The sequence below is a fragment of the Nothoprocta perdicaria genome, unplaced genomic scaffold (assembly GCF_003342845.1).
Source record: "Nothoprocta perdicaria isolate Ctin4 unplaced genomic scaffold, notPer1 scaffold_98, whole genome shotgun sequence".
In the NCBI taxonomy this organism is placed as follows: Eukaryota; Metazoa; Chordata; class Aves; order Tinamiformes; family Tinamidae; genus Nothoprocta; species Nothoprocta perdicaria.
Window position 1 is genome coordinate 2,542,194 of NW_020456287.1, and position 22,200 is coordinate 2,564,393.

A 22,200-nucleotide genomic window follows, 5' to 3' on the forward strand; every position below is an offset into this window, starting at 1 on the left:
GCCGCCGTTAACAAAGACATGGGGGGCGGCCCGCGCTGAGCGGCGGAGCCCCCGCGACCCCCGCCGCGCCCCGCGCCGCGCCTTTGTCGCCGCCGCCGCTCGAGACCCGGCGCTGGTCTTTCCCTTTTTGCATACGTATTTTTTCCTCGTTGGGATATATATGCATCCCGTATTGCTTTAAGAATATTTTAAAGCATTTCCCTTGGATTTTTTTTCCCTCGTGTTTGAGCGTCTGCGTTGACGGAAGATGGATAAGAAGTCGTTTGAAACGGTGCTGGATGAAATCAGGAAGGTAACCGCTCGCTCTGCCGCGGGACTGACGCTCCGGTTGGGGGCCGGCGCGGGCGTTTCTGGCGTTGTTGGTCGCGGGAGAGCTGGACGAGCCGGGGGTCGTTCCTGGCCGCGAGGAAGCGGCTGCCGGAGCCGCCCTGGGCGCGTCCGAGGCCGCCCTCGGTGCTGGGCGCCGTCCTTGAGGGCCGCAGAGCCCTCGGAGCCCATAGAGAACCAAGCAGCGACACATGAGCCCTTCCAGGACAAGCAAGTTTCAAACTACCACGGGAAAGTCGCCTGTATATACTGTAGACGTGTAAAATTAAAGCACAGAGTTGAAGGGTCTGAGCTGCGCATCATATTGCTTGCACTAGCCCGGTGTGCTAAAGGTGACTCTTCAGATTTCATGTCTCGCTTAGGCTTCAGTCGTGTGTTTGGTTTTCATTCTCCTGGATAGCACCGTGTTCAAGAGGATTTTCCCTTCCTTAACCTGTTTGCAAGGTCACTTTTGTCCTGCAGTGATTCCTTGTGTACAGGAGAGTGCAAAGACAGGGCCAGTGTTTGCAGTGATAAGCCAGGCCATGCAGCTCTGCTCAGCTGTGAGCTTCCATAGGAGTTTCAGCTGAAAGATCGTTTGGAAATTTAGATGGTTACATTGATCTGTCATTGTTCTTGTGTGTTATTTTGTTGTCCTTTGAAAATTCTCTTCAAGTATGTTTCTGACTGTAAGTCTTGCCTCAAACCTTCTTATGTTTTCTCAGAAGACTGAAGTTTTTTTAAGCTCTTTACACTGACTTGACAAAATGTGGTTGGAAAATGCTCATTTGAAGTAACCAGTTTGTCACTGTATTTTCATAGCAGTTTTGAGGAAGAGAGGATGAAATAAAATACTGCTTTTTGGCTTTTTTGTTTGATGTGACTAGAGAAGCTAACGTGCAGTGTGAGGTGTCCTACCTTAGAAATAACGGTTTAGGAGACACTGCAGGGCAGAGTCCTAAGCTGTCACTGCTGAAAGCCACCTCTCCCACTCCTGAGCCACCTTTCCCCAAATGTAATGTAAAATTCTGATCTGTCAGGGTGGAAAACTCCTTGAAAAGCTACCTATTTGGTGTGAGAAGCCACGATGTGACCCTGATTGTCTTCTCCTGCCTTTCTGCATAGAGGTCCGTTTTTAACATGAAACTTGGAAATTAGCTGGGGATGGCCAGGGAGATGGAAGAGAAAATTGAAGGGAGCTGGAAAAATGTCCGCATCCTTCAGACTCTCTGGCATTATCTTACATGAGAAGTGAAAACCTCCAACGATAGATTTTATTGTAGTTGAAAGGTTGAGCAGGAATGAGCCTTTGTTACCCCAACTGCTCCCACTAGCGTTTTTGCATGAGGTTTTCTTCCGTGAGGTCGTTATCTCAAATCGTCCTTTAATAAAGAAGGATGCACCATTTGGTACCATCCTGATAGGTCAGGCTGACAATTTCCTAAGCAGAAGAAACAGCTGATGTGTTATTGCCTCCCACCCTCGGATCTTTTATGGGAATTATGGAGGGGGAGGAAATTGAGAAACAGCTTTCACTGACAGATTTTCTCTGAGAACTGGAGGAGGAGGGAGTGATGTTTCAAATGTTACCACTGCTGCAGTGCAGCACTTAAATTCTCCGTATGACTAATAAGTACTTTTCAGACAAAAGGTTTTCTTAACGTGAAATTCTAGGCAATTATAGGCTTTTCTCGTATTTTTACAGACTGAATTTATTGTTAATCCTTAATACTGTGCTTTGTTAAAACCAGCTGCTGCTAACATCTCTGCTGCTTAAAAGTTCATTTTTTAAAACACTTATTTTGTATCTTTGTTATTAGGTCTGTGTTTAAACTTAATTTCTAGTCCTGTAGTAAAACCTTTTTTCTGTTGTTTGCAGGTAATCCTGCTGCTGCCCTGCATTTTTAGTCTTGCAGTTAGTAGGAAAAACATTGATTCAATACCTTAATATGAAGCTTAGTTACATCTTTCCCCATGTTAATTTGCGATATTAATAAAATATTTTTTCTGAAATGTACATAGCAGTGCTTTTTGATTGTGTTTTTTTGTTATTAGTCATTCAGTTTTTAATTTAAAGAGTAAGAGCAATTTTAGTTTTGATGCAGAAGTTGCTATATGAGGTACTAAGAGATGAGATCCCTGAATATGTGTAAAGAAGAAAGGCAGAGAAGAAAAAGAGTGAAGAGAGAAGTGGTGTCTTTGCCCTGTGACTTGAGCATTTCTGGTGGTCTCGGTCTTGCAATGAGGCGCAGAAAGGGAGAGGTTGGCCAAGGAGAGCATGCAGATGGTTTTCTGTGCACCTTTGCTGTTAGTAATTGGATTGCAGTGAGAGAACAGCAAGGCAGTCGGGGTGGAGTGAAGAGGTGGGGGAAGCAGGAGAAGAGAGATGGGATTTAGGTCCATGCACTACAGTTGGGAAGAAGATGGGTGAAAGGGAGAGAAGGGTGTTCTGAGAGTAGTTAGTGTGGGAGCTACCAGTGGGCAAGGGCTGTACGTGAAGAAGGGAGTGTGTGTCGGCTAGGATAGTCCCAGGGGAATTCCTGTCCTATATTTTTATGCTCCTTATTTGTGCCCATGTCCTCAGTGTGAGGAGAAGGGGGAAGCCCTGGCTCTTGCAAGGGCCGCTGCCATCAGAACAACTGTGTCCTGCGGCTAAGTGAGAGGAGGTGGCCAGTGCTGCAGCAGAGCTCTCCGATCCCTTTGGTTTGTGTGACTGTGTGTTAACGCTCAGCAGCAGCTTCTGATGTAGCCTCCTCATAAATGTGCTGCAATAAGATACTCTGCTAATTCTACTAAAGGAAACATTTGCAAGTGCTGGATGAATAATAATCTGTATTATCTTGATTAAAATAATGCTGGTGTAAGCTTTGGAGGCAAAGGGAATGATGATGATCTTTCAGTATAATTTTAAGTCAAAAAATGTGAAATGTAGCAGATAAATGAGTAGCTTCTTCAGTAGAAGAATTAGATGTCCTCTCTGCCTTTCATTGCTTGCTGGTTTTCTATGGAGTATCCTTAGGCAATTCTTAGAAATATTTCAGTACATTTCTCTTTTTGGTAGGATCAGACTTTTTTTTTAGATTAATGAATTTGTGTAGGAGATGACTGTGCTATAATTTTTGAGGGGCTGCTTATGTGTCTCTCTTCTCTTCTAGGCTGTTTTGACTGAGTACAAGTTAAAAGCTATTGAGTATGTTCATGGATACTTTTCAAGTGAACAGGTAAAAATCAGCATGAACTTGGGCTAAAGGAAATTCTTGGTTTTGCATATCCAGTACTACAGAAAGACACTTTCTTTAATCATACTCATGTTTACTTTTTTTCTTTTAATTAACTGAAGAGACTTAAATCTATGTTGTTATATCTCTTTAATCTGCATGAATCTGTTAAAAGTAGTTCTGTTTTTTAGGTTGTAATAGCTATTACATTTTTAGCTTCTTAGATGTAGGAAAATCAAGCATCATGGATTAACAGTTATTTTGGATGTAGTTTCTAAACATCCAGTTGTTATTTTGTACTGTATTTTTACACTGGTCTTGTTATTTTTATATGTGTGTGTATATGTATGTTTTGTTGCTGTACTGGTTGAGGTAGTGAATATTTCTAAACTTCTGTGAGAAGACTTTTTAATATCTGTAATAGATTACTTCAGTATCTATTTTATATATTTCTGCAAAAAAACATATTTCATGAGATTTTATTTATATATTTTAACATTTTATAAATTTGTATATTATTATAGCCTTTATTATATCTATTATGTACATTTATAATACTATATACATTATAAATATATAATAAATATAATGTTTTATAAGGCAAGGTTTTTAAGAGCTTATTTTAAAACTTACTTTAAAGAGCTTGCTTTAAACAAAAAGAGCATTAGCTCCTCGAATATATTGATGCAGTCAAATATCACAGATGGGCGTGTGTTAGCCCACACAAAATATTAGCATAAATTTTGAATCCACATAAAAGTTTAATTGAAGTCCTTTCTGTTGCAGGTTGTTGAGTTACTGAGATACTTTTCCTGGGCTGAACCACAGCTCAAGGCAATAAAGGCTTTGCAGCATGTAAGTTTTGGTAGTATAACCTTGTATTTCCCTCCTTAATATTTACTTGTCCAACTGAGGTGTCCACTCTTTCCTCTTCAAGCTTTTCTGTTTTCCTTTCTTTTTCAAAGGTATCATAATGAGAGATGTCATACTTCTAAACAAGATATCTCTTCTTACTGAACTACCTTTTATTTTCCTCTGTATCACAAGAACAATTGTTACTTGTTGTAAATATTAACAACTTTCCTGTTTTCTTTTTTTTCTTTTTTTTTTCTTTTTTGGACAAGTGCTTTTTGGAGTTGTTTGCTAAGCATTTAGCACATATATTCTTCTTCCCAGTGAAAGGTAGAAAATATTAAACATAGAATTATATGGTTGGAAAATACCTTCAAGATCGAGTGCAACTGTAAAACAAATATTGCAATACATGATATGAAGCAGCTACCATCTTGAATTATGAATTTAAAGCAATTGTACTGCCTTATGTTATGTAAACATTTTTCTTTCTTGCTCACTCTACAGAAAATAGTTGCTGTGCCAGCATCAAAAATGGTTAATATTCTCAACTGTTTCACGTTCAGTAAGGACAAGCTTATTGCCCTAGAAATCTTAGCTTCGTAAGTACCTCCTGTGTTGTATTTCCTTAAGATGTAATTGTTATTTTTATTAAAATTGGAGTATATCAAACTTAATATACTTCTAGAAGGACACACTGTAACCAGTTCAGGTAAAGGACAGCTCTTTACTCAAAAGTGTAAATTCATTACTATTGAGACTGTAAAAAAAAAAAAAAAAATAGTAGTATGTAGAAAATTCCCAAACTCATCCAAGTCTTGAGCATTGTGCTATGCAGGCTTCTGCCTTCTGGAAATCTGCCACTTCACCAATATTTTCAAAATAGATTGATTCCAAAGTTTTTAAAATAATGAAAAGATCCTTATGCTTATTTCTGTACAATAAAATTTAGAAGGTTTGGAATCAGAGTGAGTAAGGCTGACATTAGAAATCTTCTGATTTATCATACGAATGAATGTGATTGGTGAAATGGTGTTCTGTGAATTACTAGAACAGCTAGCTCAAACATTTTGGGGCACAAATTCTCTATATAAATTTGTGCAAATAAATAAGACTGAGGATGTGGGCATGATCTTGCCTTTGGATTTGATCCGTAGGAGGCTGTGTGATGCTCCCATTTTGTTTTAGTCTAAAAGAAATCAAATAAATTCCTAAAGAAATTTCAGCAACACATTGAACTAACCTGTTTTACTCCCCTTGAAATGGGATTAGGGCTGATTAGTGGCTGCTCTTTAGCTGATGGGGGCAGAACCTGTGGTAACTTTTTAGAATGTTGAGCTTCTACAGTGCAAGAACATAACGGAGTCATTCTGAAATAAAAATCCCAACCCAGGTCTTTGAATTTCCTTTCCAAATAAAAGTAGAGAAGAGAGTGAAAGTACATTCACATTTTAATACCATTCTTTAAGGTGTTTGATATGTCTTTGTTCAACATCCTGATGATTCAATTTCTTTTGATATCTTCCACCGGTGAAAAGTCCTCCTTTAAGGGGCTGTACTGCAATTCCAGCAGCTTGAGTGGGGAAAGAGAGGACATTCGACAGCACTAAAGTCGATGTGCTCAGAGTTTGAAGCAGATGTGTGGAATCAGGCATTATGCTTCCTACTGCTTTTGCAGATTTGTTTGTTTGTTCTCTTATGCCCAATGACAATATTTTGGAGAGAAGAGCAAGGAGAAGGGAAGGAACTTTTTGGAGTTATCTGAAGCGTTTTATTAGCATTGTAGAGCATGAGAATTGCATCTCTTTCATTTAAAGTAAATAGCAAACCTCGCAGCTACTGGGGTTTTTTGCTGTGTTGAGAATTGTTCGTTATTAGCAATTAAAGCTTTCTAATGAACTTCTATAACGCAAAATTATTTTGTCTTTTTTTTGCTATAAAGTTTAAGCAGTGCCCATTACTTTGAGAAATAGTGATTGATAAATAATCCTAATCAAATGACTGATAAGTAATCCTAATACTGTGTTTCACTTAGATGTATGAGGTCCATGTTTAATTAAGCCTGAGGTTTTCATTTTAGTATTGATAATGTGAATTTATTATGCTCTGTTGCATACTGTTTGAGTAAGTGTTGTTTTTTTCTGTAGTGCATTATTTCTGATAAGTATATGAAATTATAGTAATCATTTGTAAATATCTTCCTTTGTAGCAACATTGTTGATGCTCAGAATTATCGCCTTATTGAAGATCTATTCAGAATTAATATGTCAGAGAAAAAAAGATGCAGGAGAATTCTTGAGCAGGTATTTAAGATGCTTTAGTTTTCTTGATTCTTTAAAATATTGTTTCTATCCTTATGGTCATGGTGGAAGGAATGCTTTTAACATAAGAGCTGCTAGAAACTCCTCACTGAAGATGACCTGAAAGTAGAAACTGCAAAAAGAACCATGTCCATGTAATGCCGTGCCAAAAAAAAGGGGGGAGGGGGGCAGGGAAGGTTGTCCAGAATCAGGAATAGATGGCAAAAGGGACATAGACATGTAGCCAGTGTTTAAGGACACACTCTGAGGTTGCTTTAAAGAACACCAAGTGTTTGCACCTAAGTTCTGTAGAAGCAGAGGAGGGCTGAGTTACTCAAAACAAGGGTCTTTGGCAGAATCTCAGGAGTATTTGGGAAGAAGATCCAACATCGAGGAGAGACAGAACTTTGTATTGTTCTGAACAGATGGATTAATTCATTCCAAATGGCATGGAATAGTAACGCAGTTCTTTAAAACATTGAAATTAATAGTAGATAATATCTGTTCTTTGATTTTTTTCGCAGGCTTCAAAAACAGGCTGCAAGGCTCCTCATGCTATGATATCATCCTGTGGCATGATTCCAGGCAACCCTTATCCCAAGGGCAAACCAAGCCGCATAAATGGAATTTTCCCAGTGAGCATGATCATTTCCCTAGGCTTTTCATAGCATCCTTGATTTGGGATTTGTTGTAGTGTAATCAAACCTGGATTTATATACATGGATGGAAGAAGGGAGTTAAAAGCAATATTGTTGTTTTCTGAAATTCCTCCATTATGTGTTCTTAGTCAACCTGTGGTATTTTTATTGGCACGTTCTTTTTGTTTTGATTTGTGTGAAGATTACAGCATAAATAAGATATTCATATATGGAAAAGATTGTAAACTACAGCTATGTTTAGCAGAATGAAGGAATTAGAGGTTTAAAGATCTGTAATAATAGATAGATGAGATGACCTAATTACTCACTACAGTACTGCTGTTAATCTTAGTGTAGTTTTTGAACAACCATGTTAAATATTTTTTATATACACTGACAGCCAAAATACAACTTATAGTGATACATGGACTGTTCAATGTGCATCACTTTACAAAAGGCCAGCGTTATAAATCAAACTTCTGGAATGCTCTTTCTTAACATTTTACAAGCATAGAGCGCACTTTTATTGTGAAGAAACATGATTAAGTACCACGTTAAGAATATGCGTAAATTTGACTGTAATTTAGGAATAAGGTAAATATGCAAAAAAGAAATCTGTATCAAATTTTGCTTTTAAATTAATGCTTAATAGCTTAATTTTCTTATTTCAGGGAACTCCTATCAAAAAGGATACGGAAGAGTGCACTAATGAAGGAAAGGGAATAGCAGCCCGTATACTTGGACCATCCAAACCAGTATGTCTAATAAATACATAAAGCAAATATGAATAAAAAAGTACAATCATCAACCAAATTCATAAGGCTTTTTATGAAGGCTGTTATGTTACATGAGGACTGCAGAAGAGCGATTTAAACAAAGCTTAATTTCTACAGTAGCAAAAATAACGTTCAGTGACAAGGTATTTCTGCATGAAACTTGAAAATTTGAGTCAAGCCTTAGTGTATATCCTTAGGGAATATGAATCTCTAAAGGATACAATATGCTGTCATTCGAGGACAGAATTTAAATCACAGTAGCAGAAGAGAAAACTGAAAGCAATTTGGGGAGTCCAGCATGAGCTAGTTGAAGTTTTAGATGCAAATTTATGCAAACATGATATCACAATCTCTGAGGGTCTTCCACAAGAGAAGTCCATGCATCTCAAAGCTTGAACTAAGGGGATGCTGTATAAGGAAATTCTTGTTTCTTGACAACATATCTGATGTATATTTCAAACATTTTAAGCATGTGGAACAAACATTCACTGAATTTGATACTGCTTCTATTGTGAGTTAAGAAGTATTGTCCTGATATTTTATTTGCACCTTTCTGAAGTGCTTCCCACTGAACCATAGTATGTTGCAAGGATAGATAACTTCATAGTTATTTTAAAATGTACTAAAGATTTAGCACAAATATTAGACTACAAAGTGGGAATGAGTTCCTTCTTCCTCCTTGGGTTTGATAAAATCTGAAACTATACTAGTGGTGTACGTTTCCTTCTCTTCAGAAGACTTGAAACATTTCCAGCCACTGCAGCAATTATGCTAGAATTTAGTATCATAATGTGTTTTCTCATGAAGAACAGTGACCTGTGCAGCATCTGAATGTTAAATTTCTGTGTGAGAAACATTACCTAATGCTTTCACTATTGCTTCCTGCTTTTTTTTTGTTTATTTTGTTTTGTTTTTTTTTTATGTAGGCTCCATCAACCTACAATCCACACAAACCAGTTCCATACCCCATCCCACCATGTCGGCCACATGCAACTATTGCACCAAGTAAGCTTCTATTATGTTTTAGCTTGATGCTATTGTTTCATCCATTTGCCTTTTAAGTAAAGAGTGTCTAGTTCAGTTTCTCTGACCATGATCATATCTGAAATTGGCTTGTGTTCCCTAAGCATGCTCTGGGTACCAGTCTCTACCTCTTCCTCTCATGACTGCAGAGTTATTTAGATGAGGACTATGTTGGCTTCTTTTTCCAACATCCACATCATTGAGAAAACTAATAATCCTGTTCTAACAATAAAATATTTCATGTATGGGAGGCATTGGGCATGTAAGACTAGGTAGGGTTGTGGCGTTTCACTAACATTTGACAAAGATTGGGGCTTTGGCTTGTCAAGTCTGTTGCTGTTTTGTCAAATTTAGGATATGGTCAGGCGCACTTAATTGGTTTCTCAGTTACCTGCAGTAAATTATCCTGCTTTCCCCTCATCGCAGTGGAACACAGCTCCTTTTAAACAAAAACAAAACAAAATAAGTTTAGACTCATAGACTCAGAAGGGAGGTCATGGTTGCAGTGTTTGATTCTGTCTCTTCTTAGCCTTGTGCCTCAGGTAAGACGCTTTGCGACATCAGATGTTTGATTCCAGGCATTTGTGGAACAGAGCTGGGTGCTTAGCAGCACATCTCATCTGCAGCTGGAATGCAGCTGAATCCAGCCACCTAAATACCAAGACAGGGATTTTCCTGGCAATTCTATTGAGTTGCCACTTACCTAGAAGAATAGGTTGAAGTACTTAACCATAGTCAGGCCCTGGGCTTTCTTTGTAGTAGCTTAAAGTGATTTGGGAACATGCCATTCTGTATTAGGTAAGAGTGCTCTGGTTTAGAGGCTTTTCACAGTGTTAAGAGGACTCAGGGTGTTTCAAGATGTATGAGAAGGGGATGAACTGGAGTTGGTTTGAGATGGTAATAGCATGGCAATTGAAGGGTGAACATCAGCCTGATGTTTACAGATTCCTTTGTTATAGTCAGTTCAGAAAAATGGAAACTGCTGGTGACTAAATTGAGCAGTTTTCAGAATATGAAATAACAACATACAAGCTCTTGGTAATGCTGCAATACTTTTTTTTTTTTTTTTAAGAAATGGCCCTTGTTAATGAAAAACTGATATTTTACTTGAATCTGGCTCTGAAGAGAGTTATGTGTCATTAGGAAGTTAAAATGTTTTTCGAAGTGGGAATGGATTTCTTTGACTATTGCATGCCTGTTTTATATATATATATATATGTGCGTGTGTGTGTGTGTCTCTGTGTATAGACACACACTTATGTGCTTAATGAAACTGAAGTTACTGATGTGAGTGGTTTTAAGTACAACTTAACCATTTTCAAGTAACGGTCAAAACCAATGGAAATGTTTTTTTTCCCCATATACATGAACATCTACCAGGGCAGCACAATTATCTTTAATTACTTCTTTTAATTTGAATCATGAGTTGCTGTGGCAGAAATCTAACTTTAGATCTGCTATGAAAGTGTTGAATGAGAAAGGAGTTTTGTGTGACATATTGGAGTTTTGTGTGACATATTACAGCACTCTGAATATTGTTCATGTACTGCCTTTCAGAGGAAGCATAATTTTGCATATGTTTAAAAAGTTTGCGCAGGCTTATTGTGCTGTATATATTGTTTAAATTCTGATGATGTTCTTCAGAACCAAATGTCATAGCTATAGACGTACAGTTGGAGTTACCCCGAAAATGAGGGAGGAGAAAAATTTTTGTCAAGTACAAAATGTTTTATATCAAATTTATCTGTTCTTCCACTTCAGTTTCTTAATATTTAAAGGGATATTGAAGGATGATGGACTAGGTATTCAATGCGCACAGAGTTGGGACATTTTCTCTTAATTTTTGGGCTAGTATTGAAAGACTGGTGGGTGATCAGTGCCCTCCCCTCCCCTCCCCTCCCCTCCCCTTCCCTTCCCTTCCCTCATTAAAGGAAGAGTTGCAGAGACTAAATTAGGAAGAGGTATCAGAAAAAAATACTGCTGCAGACACGCCATTTCTCTCCCTTTGAGTTTATCAGTCATTCTGGAACTGAAGGCAAAAGAAACCTGTTTCTTTCAGGCTGTTTAAAGGAGCAGAAATTAAAACTTACCTCCTGCCTGGTTCTGTTATTAAAAAATAGAAATATAGCTAGGGAACTGTCCTTACTAAAACTTGTATCACAATGCATGTCATTGGGCAGACTTTGACAACAGCCTGGATAACAAACACTGACCTTTTTACAACCTTGAAAATATTCTTTTAATGAAAAATACTTTCTGGTTTATTCAGATGTGTCTTTTTTGACAACAAGGTATATGTTGCCTTTGTTTTCAGGTGCTTACAACAATGCTGGCTTAGTTCCAATGGCTAATGTCATAGCTCCAGGCTTACCAGCTCCTCCACCATACACTCCTAATCAAGTTACACCAGGTAAAGCATTGGTAGGCCTTTAAAAATGTTACTGTTGACTTTTTGCCTTTTTTTTGTATTTTTTTTCTCCTGTGTTGTTGTAAAAGGACCATTTTATGCTGGATTTGTATCTTTTTTTAAATAACTGCTTGCTGTTCTTTGTTTAGAAAATGAAGACCTTTCCAGCCAGACAAAACCTTCCCAAAATCAAGGTAAATTGCAAGGGAGATTGTGTTTAGACTTTACCTTTGTTCAGAAAATGTAAATAGTTTTTCATTAGCGGGATTTTCATAAGCATGTAAGTATTTAACTGCTTATTGGAGTAAGCTCCCTTCAGCGTTGAGAAAAGAGTAATCTAAGGCATTTAGCACATGGAGATTTTGAGTTAGTCCATTACATTTTTCTATTTTCAAGCATCTGTATGTGTATTTGAGAAGTCATGTAAAAGCTAAATCAAAATATGTTTTGAAATGAAATGCACTGAAGCACTTCATTCATATCTGAAGCTGTTAAAACACTGGACTTCAGTCTATTTGAAAAGCCACTCACATTTCTTTCATACCCATGTTGCATTGGAGGAAAACTTGGGATATAGATGGACCAGGCAGATTTTTTATTTGTGATTTGTTGAAGTCTACATGTAGAGTATCTTATTGCAGACTGTTAACATCTAACAGTATCCTTCTGCATTCTCTTAAAGCTATAATCCTTTGTGCAGAAGAGAATTGTTTTTTATTTACTTTTTTTTATATCTTGTTTCATATTTGAGCAGTACTTAGTATACTGGGTTTTGGTTTTGGGGTGGTAATTCCATCCTGTTCCAAACTACTTATATTTGATTTGATAAGACTTTGTTAGTTTTGAGAAATAGAAACTCAGAACTACTGTTTATTAAGTCAGGCATTCTAGCAAATACCCAAATTAGATAAAATTACTATATTAAGTTTAGATTCTGTAAATATTTGGGGAAAGGGGCAACTGAGGAGGGGTTTTTTGTTGTTTTTCTGTCTTTCCTCCGCTATTTTAAAGACTTGCTTCATGCATCTATACCCTTCACATGCATACACATGTATTTACAAGGCAGTTTAGAGAAGTAATTCCATAAAATGTAAGACACACAATCTGGGAAGGATTCAGTGATAGCTCTAGATTCTACTGCAGCTGCATTTCATTGATAGCTGCTGTTGCTCTGAGGGTTAAGAACTGTGATCATCAGGAGATTTTTCTGTTTGGAAATGGGATGAGGCAGGGGAAAATCCAGAGCAATCTGGGTTCAGCTTTTTGAAAATGAGCATCTAAAAGAAAGTTATTTGCAAACTGACTGGTTTTACAGTTTTAAAAAACACATACACGCATGCAAAGAGTTTGTCGTATCAGCTTAGGTCCCATTTTTGTTTTCAGGGCATGTGTGTATGTTGGGCAGGAAATAAATTCAATTTATTATAGTTATATTAGTGATATGTGGCTAGCTGGATCAGTGATTTGTTTGCAGTCGAGCAGATTATTGCAAAAGTAAAATACATCAGGGTTGTTTGAGAGCAATAATTAAAACGTTTATATTCTGCAGGGACCTACATGTAAAGATATTAAAGCTTGACATGCTAGGGTTCACAAGTGCAGTATTTCTTGCTTAACTCCTATGTCCCAATTAGTAGTGTGCCTTCCGGATTTCCTACAGCTTCATAACTCTTTGTAGGGTTGACATAAGCCCATATTTGTAGTGGCAGGTGCTTGCCTCTATAAAAGATGCCTTCAATTTTATAATCTTCCACTGGCACTTGGCCTTATCATTGTATTGTGAAGCATGAATATAAAAGCGTACCTTTTAGAATTAAATTATGAAGAAAATAGTGATGAGAATGTCCTGATCTTGACAGAAGAAATGCTTCACTTGAAATTACATTTCTTCAGTTGTTTACTAAACTCTGAAATCATGATATGTTAAAATAGGTGGTTCTGAAGAAAATCCTGACTGTCAGTGAAAGTGAATGTAGAGGGGAGTCCCACAAGGCTGCTAGAAAGCTAGATCTAGTTTGTCTAGATTGTCTTATATCAATAAATCTACATTGTCTTGCACGAGGCCATGAAAAGGTAACAGATACCATAAAGAATTTTAAATAAGTGATAACCTACATATTGTACAGCTTTGTACCTACCTTTTTATTTTACCTTTATAGACTCCAATGTGGGCTGTTTGTATACAGACACTGTATATTAGCTATTGCCTAGAGACACTGTATATTAGGTATTGCCTATGTATCATGTTTTGAAATACTGTATAAAATGTGTTTGTGTTGATTTCAAGCATTTCTGACAGTTTCAAGTGTTCTTACCACTTTTATTTCTTTGCAGCTTTTTCTGCACAAGCGAATCAGCTCTTTACTCCTCATGGTTCTAATCCTTCAACACCTGCTGCTACTCCAGTCCCTACCCCATCACCTGTCAAGGCAATAAGCCATCCATTAGCACCTGCAACTCCACTCATCCCTGGGATGAACATATCTGCCCCTGTCCTTCCTGTTTTCCCAGGACAGGTCTCCTCTTCCATCCATTCATCTCAGCCATCAACCCCAACTCCTACCGTCATCAAGTCGCTTTCACTGCCTGGTGTTCCTGTCACATCTGTCCACAGCGCAACCTCTACCCCTGTTCCTGCAGTCTTCTCTGGGCTGGCTTCAATACCCACTGCGACACCAGCTCCGCAAGGGTCTTCCACACCATGCGCCACACCTGCACCCAGTGAAGCTTTTGCATCTGCTTCCACACCATTTGCTAGTGCCCCTTTTTCTGCAGCCTCTTCAGTTGCTTCAGCTAATAATCCTGCTCCATTGTCATCAGTTTTTGCTGGCCTCCCGTTGTCCCTGCCACCCAATCCCCAAGGCATTTCTAGTCCCGTGCCCTCTACAGTTGCCAATTCCCCTGCCACTACCATCCCTGGTTCACTTAGCTTACCTAACCCAATTTTGTCTGTTTTAAAGGGGTTTCTGACATCAAATGACACTTCATTAATCAATTCATCCGCTTTACCTTCTGCTATGTCAAGTGAGCTTGCTTCTTTGTCTGCCCTTGCTAATCAAAGCTCTGACCCTCCCGCTTCCTCTGTCAACAAATGTTATACTCCATCAGCCACCCCCACCCCACAGCGCTCCTCCACACCGGGGCTGGCCATTTTTCCCGGTCTTCCATCCCCATCCGTGGCCAATTCTAGTTCCACTCCTCCGACATTGCCTGCGCAGTCGCCTTTAACCACCTCACCGTCTATTCTGCCAGTCAACTGTGGCTCCTCAGCCTCCCTCTTGCATGGCACAAGCCCTACTAATCCTGATCAGCAGCTCTCCTCCGCCCCAGCTGCCACAGGTATCCCCACAGTTCTGGTCAAAACGGAACCCATGAGTCCCACCCTTTCAGCCTTCAAGGGCCCTTCTCACTCGGCCGGCCCGTCTCCCGGCTCGCTGGGCCTGTCGGCGCTGGGCCGCGCCTACACGGCGGCACCTTCAGTGCCAGGCAGCTTGCCCAGCTCCCTGAATCCGGCGCTCTCGGGCCTCTCCTCCTTGAGCGCTCCTTTAAACAACCCCACTTCTCTGGCTTCCATTTCCCTTGCGCCACATGGCTCCCCCGCGCCCATCGCCCCCGTATTTAACGGGCTCCCTCCTTTCACGTCGCTAACCAGTAACTTTGCTTTTACTGGTAACCCAGCACTTACGCCCCCCGTCACTCTCCCCGGGTCTTTGTTAGCTACTCCGTCCTCAACTGCTTCAGCTGTGTCTGCCCCTCATGTGAACACCACAGCAGCCGTACTCTCAGGACTCGCCGCCTCAGCAACAGTCTCCGCTCCACCCTTTTCGCTTAACTTGTCCAGTGCTGTCCCTTCCCTTTTTTCTGTCGCCCAGGGACCTCTGGGATCATCAAACCCATCCTTCCCTGGTTTTCCTGTCTCTAACACACCCTCTGTCACTCCTGCTCTCCCTTCTTTCCCTGGCCTCCAGGCATCCTCTGCAGTAGCAGCAGTTGCACCGTTGCCGGCAGCTGCCACAGCCCCATCTCCGGCTCCGGTCCTGCCAGGGTTTGCCTCGGCCTTTAGCTCAAACTTCAACTCTGCACTTGTGGCACAGGCTGGGTATGTTTCTCTTTCTGAGGGAGGTCAGAAACATTTCTTTTTGTCCAAGCGAAACACTGTTTTTACTGTAGGCATAGTCTTCAATTTCAATTGTAGTTAGCAAGTAGAATTAATATTTTAAACTTGGTTTACCAGTAGATTTCCACCTGTCTTTAATAGCTACTGAATAGATTATTCTCATCAGTAGCTTCACTTTTCACAGAGTGTAATGCAGTGAGGTGCTGAGTGAATATACTTGACACCTCCCAGGATTTTACAGGAATGGATTCCACGTGGGCACCCATTGCCACCTGCAGGTCATAGCAGACAATGTACTAGATGCTACTATGATTTTAGGGAGCTTTAACTTTTCTCTATGACGTTTTGTGTGCAAACAGCAAGCACAGCCAAGGCACAAAAACTTCTGACTTCCTTTCTCAGGTGCATGTGTGTGCCAGATAGTCTTGGCTTCTATGTGCACGAGTAACTTGTAGGTGGCTAGAGGCTGTTTAGAAATTCTAGCCTTTTTGAGGATTAGAAAAACAGATATTATCTAATTTATATAGATACAGGCTTATGTAGACAGAAGCAAAATGAGATACAGATGTTTGTAATAACCGCTATATCTTGACTCATTCTTTCAGCTTAACTTCTGGACTTCAGACCCCAGGAAACACAGTTTTTCCTGGTCTTTTATCCCTCCCTGGTATTCCCGGCTTTCCCCAAAGTGCCGCACAATCTTCCCTACAGGAACTGCAGCACAGTGCGGCCACGCAGTCAGCACTGCTACAGGTACCAGGCTGCCTACTTGTTAATACTGTTCTGCTTTCAGCAATTATTTGAGCTTATACTTGGGTGTTAACATTTGGGGATTCAGGGGGGTTTTGGGATCCCTAGCTTCTTTGAGAACTGATTACAGTGTTGATGATACAGGGAACAACTTGGGTTCCGTTTCTGCTGAAGGATGACTAATGAATGTGCAGTGCTTCTGGAGGTTATGAATCTGATTAAGCCCTTCTTGAAAATACTTGGTAAAATGATGAACATTTTAAAGAAAAGAGGAGGAGTAAGTAGAGTTAGTGTTAGATTTCTTATAAATTTAGTGAACTGACCATCTAGCTGCAAATGCCAAACTTAGTTTCCATTTGAGATTTGAATGCTTAAAGGAGTTTTCTTTTACCATAGGTCATGTGTCTCCTCTGCATACAAAATTCAGATTTTCTTGAATTTGTTTGTGCTGGGGTTGTTCCTTTACCTTGATAGTTTCCTCAGATATTAGAGTTGCTAGACAAGTTTGAGATAGCTTTAGAAAATGTGTAGTCTTAGCATGTCTCTTATTCATGAAACAACTTGAGTCCCTGACCTACCTAGATTATTTGAAGGTATCATCAGAGCTTGTATTTGATGTTTTAAATAGATTTAATCTATCTTTTGAGTAGGACTAGTATTCTACCTGCAGTTTTGCTTTATTTTATCAGTGCTATTGCCTAACATTTTTTTTCCTTCCTCCTTAAGGCACATTCTGCTTCTGCTCTGGAGAACTATACAGCTCAGCCTGAAGGTTTTGCTAACTATCCGTCAACACCAGGAACACCATTTTCTTTGCAGACAAGTCTACCCCAGAGTGGATGGCAATAAATACCAGTTATTTTTAAAGACTGAAGTAGTTGCTTGACAGAGCCTGATCCTGCTCACTTTGAAGGCTGACAGAATTGCACTCCGCTTCAGTAGGAGCATGATCTGGATTGGGGAAAGAAGGGGAAATGTGAGGATAAAAAGCTTCTGGGAAACGGTTTGTGTCAGACTGCAAACCATGTCATGATTGCTTTTAACTGATTCAGGGTCTGATCCTGTGAATTGCTGAGCATCCTTGACTCTCTTTGTAGTTTGAGTTCAGTGTTTGCTGTTTTATTTTTACAGGATTGGGAAGGTTCAAACAGACATATATGTAAATAGAGCCATTGGCTATCAAACTGAATGGGGAGAACAAGTATACTTAATAGTGTGTATAATTGCCTGTTCTTCTGTTATGTTTTGTATGGTATATGTGGTTAATGTAGAAGGAGGTCTAGAGAAATTAGATACTTCAAGCTAAAGCTGGTGATCTTTAGTCTAGATGCACACCTTCTGTGTGTGGGTCAAGATCAGCTTATGGTTCTTAGGGTCCTTTCACATGCGTGAGGATCTCCTGTTAGCATCGCTAGTATGTCAAGGGGAAACTAATCAGAGGTGCTTGGGGGGTTCTTATGCTTTGAAATACTGTCATGGGCTTGCTGCTGAATTGAGTACTCCACTGTTGGGATATGAGCAGGAGAGCTAGGAAATGAGGCTGTACTACATTTGGATAGAAATGGATTGTGTCTTATTGGAGTATGGTTTAGCTGGCTGGTAATATGTCTTGCCGAAGCGCGTAAAAGCCTTTTAATTCATCTCTAAGATAATGTTCCATAACACCCTCCTGCCCCCGTACCTCTCTGTGAATAAAACAATTCTCCTGCGGATAGGCTGCCTATCCGGCACTTTTGACTGCAGACTTTTGTGAATGTTTACAGACATGGGTCAAGTTGTTCTCTCTGTTATATTCACAAACTCACTCATTCTCTTAAAGCTTTTTGGCTCTAACCCAACTTGATGGTGCTTATGTTATCCTGTGAATATAAGGGGGAGCAGAATTTGGACCATGGGATTTTTTTTTTAGTATTTTTCCTTGGAAAACGTACATGATTTTAAAAGCATATAGCTAAATTAACTGTATTGGTTAGGAAAGGTTATGACGCAGTGTATAAAAAGGTCTCGCTTTAGTTAGTGAAGTTCAGTTGTGCACTCTTCTAATAATGTTAGTACCTGTGGCAATGTGTAAACACATCATTGAATATCATCTGTTTAAAATAAGCTCTTGGGTCATGTTCTGGAGATGAATGATATTCAATCCTGTGATTAAATTAAAATGTAGAGGATAATATACTGTAGAACGGCTCTGCACCTAGAGTTTTACTTTTTTAAAGATGAATTCTGCTGGGAGATGATGCTAATGTATTTTCTTTCAAGATGTGAACAAACTTTTTTAGAACATTAATGGAAATTACTGTATTGCTTTTTAACACAGTTTTTTTAAATAAAAAGTTTACAGTCATGGCACAAAGGCTTTGCTGACTATTTACCTATTTGCTTATATAACAGATGAATAAATTTCTTTTTACTAAGATGCCTCCTAATGTTTGATTTTGTTTTTATTTTTTTGTTTTGTTTTCTAATCGGGCAAACTTGTATACTAAATTATAAAATATTTTCCCTAAAGAGTGATAAATAGAAATGTTGAAGTGTTTATAGAAGAATTTAGAAAATGCAAACACTGCCTTATTGATTTTGCAACCCAGGGATAGTCATGTATTTTAACAATTAAATATAAAAGTAAAAATGTAATGCACTTTTGCAATTTTTTATTTTGTAGAAGCTGTTAAATTCTAATGATTCTCAGCTTGGAACCGATTTTAAAGCAGTGCCTTGTAGATTCACACTAAGAAATTTGTGGACAAAATCTGTACCATTTTTCATTACAGTTTCCAATCTTTCTTTTAATGAGCATATCTTTGTAGGTTTGTAGACCATTTGAAGAGTGGGCAAAAGAAAATATTCATGGCGAAAGGAATTTGCCTTTTGCTTCTTAGTCTTGAACACATGTGTAGTTCAAAATCAGTAAACATTTTGTAAACTTACTGAGGTGCTGAATTTGGTCTCTAAATTGAGCCCCATTACCCCATAAAACAATCAAAAATGGTTAAGCTATCTCAGATTCCTCTACTGTGGTCAAGTACTAGACATCATCTGCACAGTATTTTATCAGGAAGGTAAACAGTTTGTGTCTTATTCTTAAAACATGCATTGCATGGTCGCGTGTCTTTAGTTGCTTAAATTTATTTATTTTTAAATTAACTTTGGACAACTGAGAGAGACCTTAGAAGGTGAAGCCCTCCTTTTCCAAATGAAGTCAAGTAAGGAGCAGTGAATGCCCACTGTATTAAACACTATTCTCCTGAAACTATCCTTTATGAAGGACACTGTTATGCCTACCTTCTGGGAAATGCTTTTTATCAAAAAGAGTATCACATGCACAGCTGATGTAGTTTTAGATAAAAGATTGTTATCAACCTCACTGAAGTGAACAAACAGAGCAAGAAGCAGCATAGCTTTCTACAGTTATTCTCCAAAATAATCTTTGGTTCTTTATATTTTGGTAAATCATATTGAAAAAGTTTTTATAAATTGAAGAAACTCTGTTAATTGGGATTAAGACAAAATTCCATTTATTTAAAATCCCTCCTGATGTAAAATCACTTTTCTAATTCCTTCCTGCTTCTCATGAACAGTCAAGTTCATGTTCTGTTCTACAGGCCTTGGCTGTAGAACAACGGCTACAGACATTGGCTTGAGTTTTCCTGTTTTCTTGCAAACTCTCTCTTTTTCTTGGTGCCTTTTGACTGTTTTTCCTGTTCAGCCATGTTCTGGGAACGTGGAAGCCCCAACTTGTATCCCCCATCCTCTGCTATTGGGAGCTGATGCCATTTTCACATGAGATGAGGAGCAAAAAAAAAAATATAGAGAACATTCCTGCAAGTAATAGGATGTAAATATTTATCTTTCCTGTTCTGGCCCTTCCACATTTCAGTCTAGAGGAGACGAATGAGAAGCCCCTACCAAATATGTGGGTATGTATTTTGGGGGTAGAACTTGGTGCCAAAAAAAGAACAGTCTTGTCCTTGGAGCCATAGCCCCCATATCCAGTGCAGATGAGGAAAAGCGGGGTATGGCCCAAAAAAGACTGAACTGACCGAAGCCTAAAGTTATCTGCAAATCTCATGTGAGAACTGGCTGATAACTTCCCTGAAATATTTGGGGTCTATGCTGCTAAGAAATATCCCTGCGTTTGAATTGCATTTCTCAGTGATTTTAACAAGAAATCGTGCAGTGGATGCTTGGTCTGCAGGATTAGGTCTCTGCAGCTGAGTGATGGGATGAGTGGTAGCAAATGGGAGACAACAAGGTAACAAGGGAGACTGTGAAGGGGTTGTCACATTTTGTAAATTTGGGGTGCCCATATGCAGTTTACAGGTAGCTCATGGCTGTCCTGCCTCCTTTGAGTCTTGTTGCTCCTCCAGACTTCAGCCATAGCGGTGCACAGGTCCCTGCGGTTCCACAGGCAGGTTGCACAACCACAAACATCTAGTGTTGCACCCAAGGCAAAGGGGCTCTCCTCTATCCTTAGCTAATTGGGTTATTTGGATCATGCTGGTTTTCTTTGTAGCACTGCTCTATGGCACAAAGCCACACCAGGCTGCGAACTTGCAGCCTAGAGACTGTGTTTTGGCCCTGAGTGCTCATGCATTTCCTTCTCACAGTGTTTTTTGGCACTTGAAGATGTGAGATCTAGTTACTCTGTTATCCAGCATACCTCTGGGAGAATGGATTGACATTGCAGTGCCTTTGACGTTCAATTTTTGGAGTAAAGAAGAAATAAAAATGCATCTGAAATTAACATTTGTATGGCTTTTTCTGTTTTCCTGAAGGTAAAAGAAAAATGCCTTTTGCTCTTTCAAGCGGTATATTTACAAGCACCCTAAGGAATTCTCAATAAACAACAGGAGTGTGATTTTTTGTTAGATTTTCAATATGTTTGCTCATCTATCTGATGGTAGAAGCATCTATGTAGACTGCAGCATCCAAATGGCATATAATAAATGAAATGATTTTCAATAAAACTGAGTTGCTCTAAAAACAGAAAAGATTGGGGTAGTGCTGCAAATTGATTTCACTTTCTGGATATGTTTAAAAGCATGTTTTTCTAACAGTTCACAAAGACTGCCCTATTACTAAGCATATGTCAGGAAAGGATTTGATCTTACAGCTAAGTACGAGAGATCAAATAATCGTGAAAATGCAGGAGGTAAATTTAACTGGAATTTGTGATGTGTGGGAGAAGATACTGAGATCAGCACATGAGCTCCAGTTTTGCAAGCAACTTGTGGTTTTCTTTGTGATTAAGAGCTTCTGTTCAATGGTTTAGTTTCCTTGCTTTGTAAAGCTTAGAAGAGGCTCCTCTGGGGAGCAGTCAGCTCTGAATGACTCCTCAGGGACCAATATGATTACTGAAGTGGATGGAGACTTGAGTGAAATGAAGCTGGACCTGGATCTTCCAGGACACTCTAGATGATGAATGCCTCCAGAAATGGTATCTATATCATTAAAGGCACTATATTTCCCAGTTGTAAATTACATATGAAAAAACACCTCTCTCTCTCAAATAGCATGCAATAGTTATGTGTTTTTTTGTAACAGTTATGTGTTTTTTCTCCCCTGCTGTGATTTGCATAAATGACTCAGAAGTGTCAGTGCTTCAATTTCAATGTATTTGAGCTCAGTGTTGAAAGAGAAGAGCTTGGAAAGATGATGAATGCTGTTATTACTAGGAAAATTTGAAGACTTTGGAGCTGAAACGCTTCCAGTGCTTTTGGATTATCTAGCCTGACAGAGTTCAACCTGGTGGGTCTTTAAGGCTTATTGCAATGTAAAATATTTAGTAGCTTCTCATGAGTTAACTAGTGCAT

General features: G+C 39.1%; 2 protein-coding genes across 2 annotated transcripts in view; one reads left to right on the forward strand and one right to left on the reverse strand.

Moving 5' to 3' along the window:
- The window catches only part of NHLRC3 (NHL repeat containing 3), a 9,376-nt gene extending 9,210 nt beyond the window's left edge, over positions 1 to 166 (reverse strand). The window contains exon 1 of the mRNA XM_026053309.1: positions 59 to 166. Within this exon, the coding sequence (XP_025909094.1) occupies positions 59 to 166 (108 nt within the window). The remainder of the gene's footprint in view (positions 1 to 58) is intronic.
- On the forward strand, positions 83 to 18,705 carry PROSER1 (proline and serine rich 1). Its single transcript, XM_026053320.1, has 13 exons — positions 83 to 292; positions 3,462 to 3,527; positions 4,311 to 4,379; positions 4,884 to 4,978; positions 6,586 to 6,679; positions 7,201 to 7,311; positions 7,986 to 8,069; positions 9,017 to 9,095; positions 11,428 to 11,523; positions 11,670 to 11,714; positions 13,855 to 15,619; positions 16,243 to 16,390; positions 17,114 to 18,705. The coding sequence occupies exons 1-13, from the start codon at positions 248 to 250 to the stop codon at positions 17,234 to 17,236; spliced, it is 2,820 nt and encodes a 939-aa protein (XP_025909105.1). The 5' UTR covers positions 83 to 247; the 3' UTR covers positions 17,237 to 18,705.
- The last annotated feature ends 3,495 nt before the right edge of the window (positions 18,706 to 22,200 follow it).

Coding starts and splice junctions, on each gene's coding strand:
- PROSER1 (XM_026053320.1), top strand. CDS start 248: ATGGATAAGAAGTCGTTTGAAACGGTGCTGGATGAAATCAGGAAG. Junction 3,528..4,310: donor GATACTTTTCAAGTGAACAG/GTAAAAATCAGC, acceptor TTTCTGTTGCAG/GTTGTTGAGTTACTGAGATA. Junction 16,391..17,113: donor CGCAGTCAGCACTGCTACAG/GTACCAGGCTGC, acceptor TTCCTCCTTAAG/GCACATTCTGCTTCTGCTCT.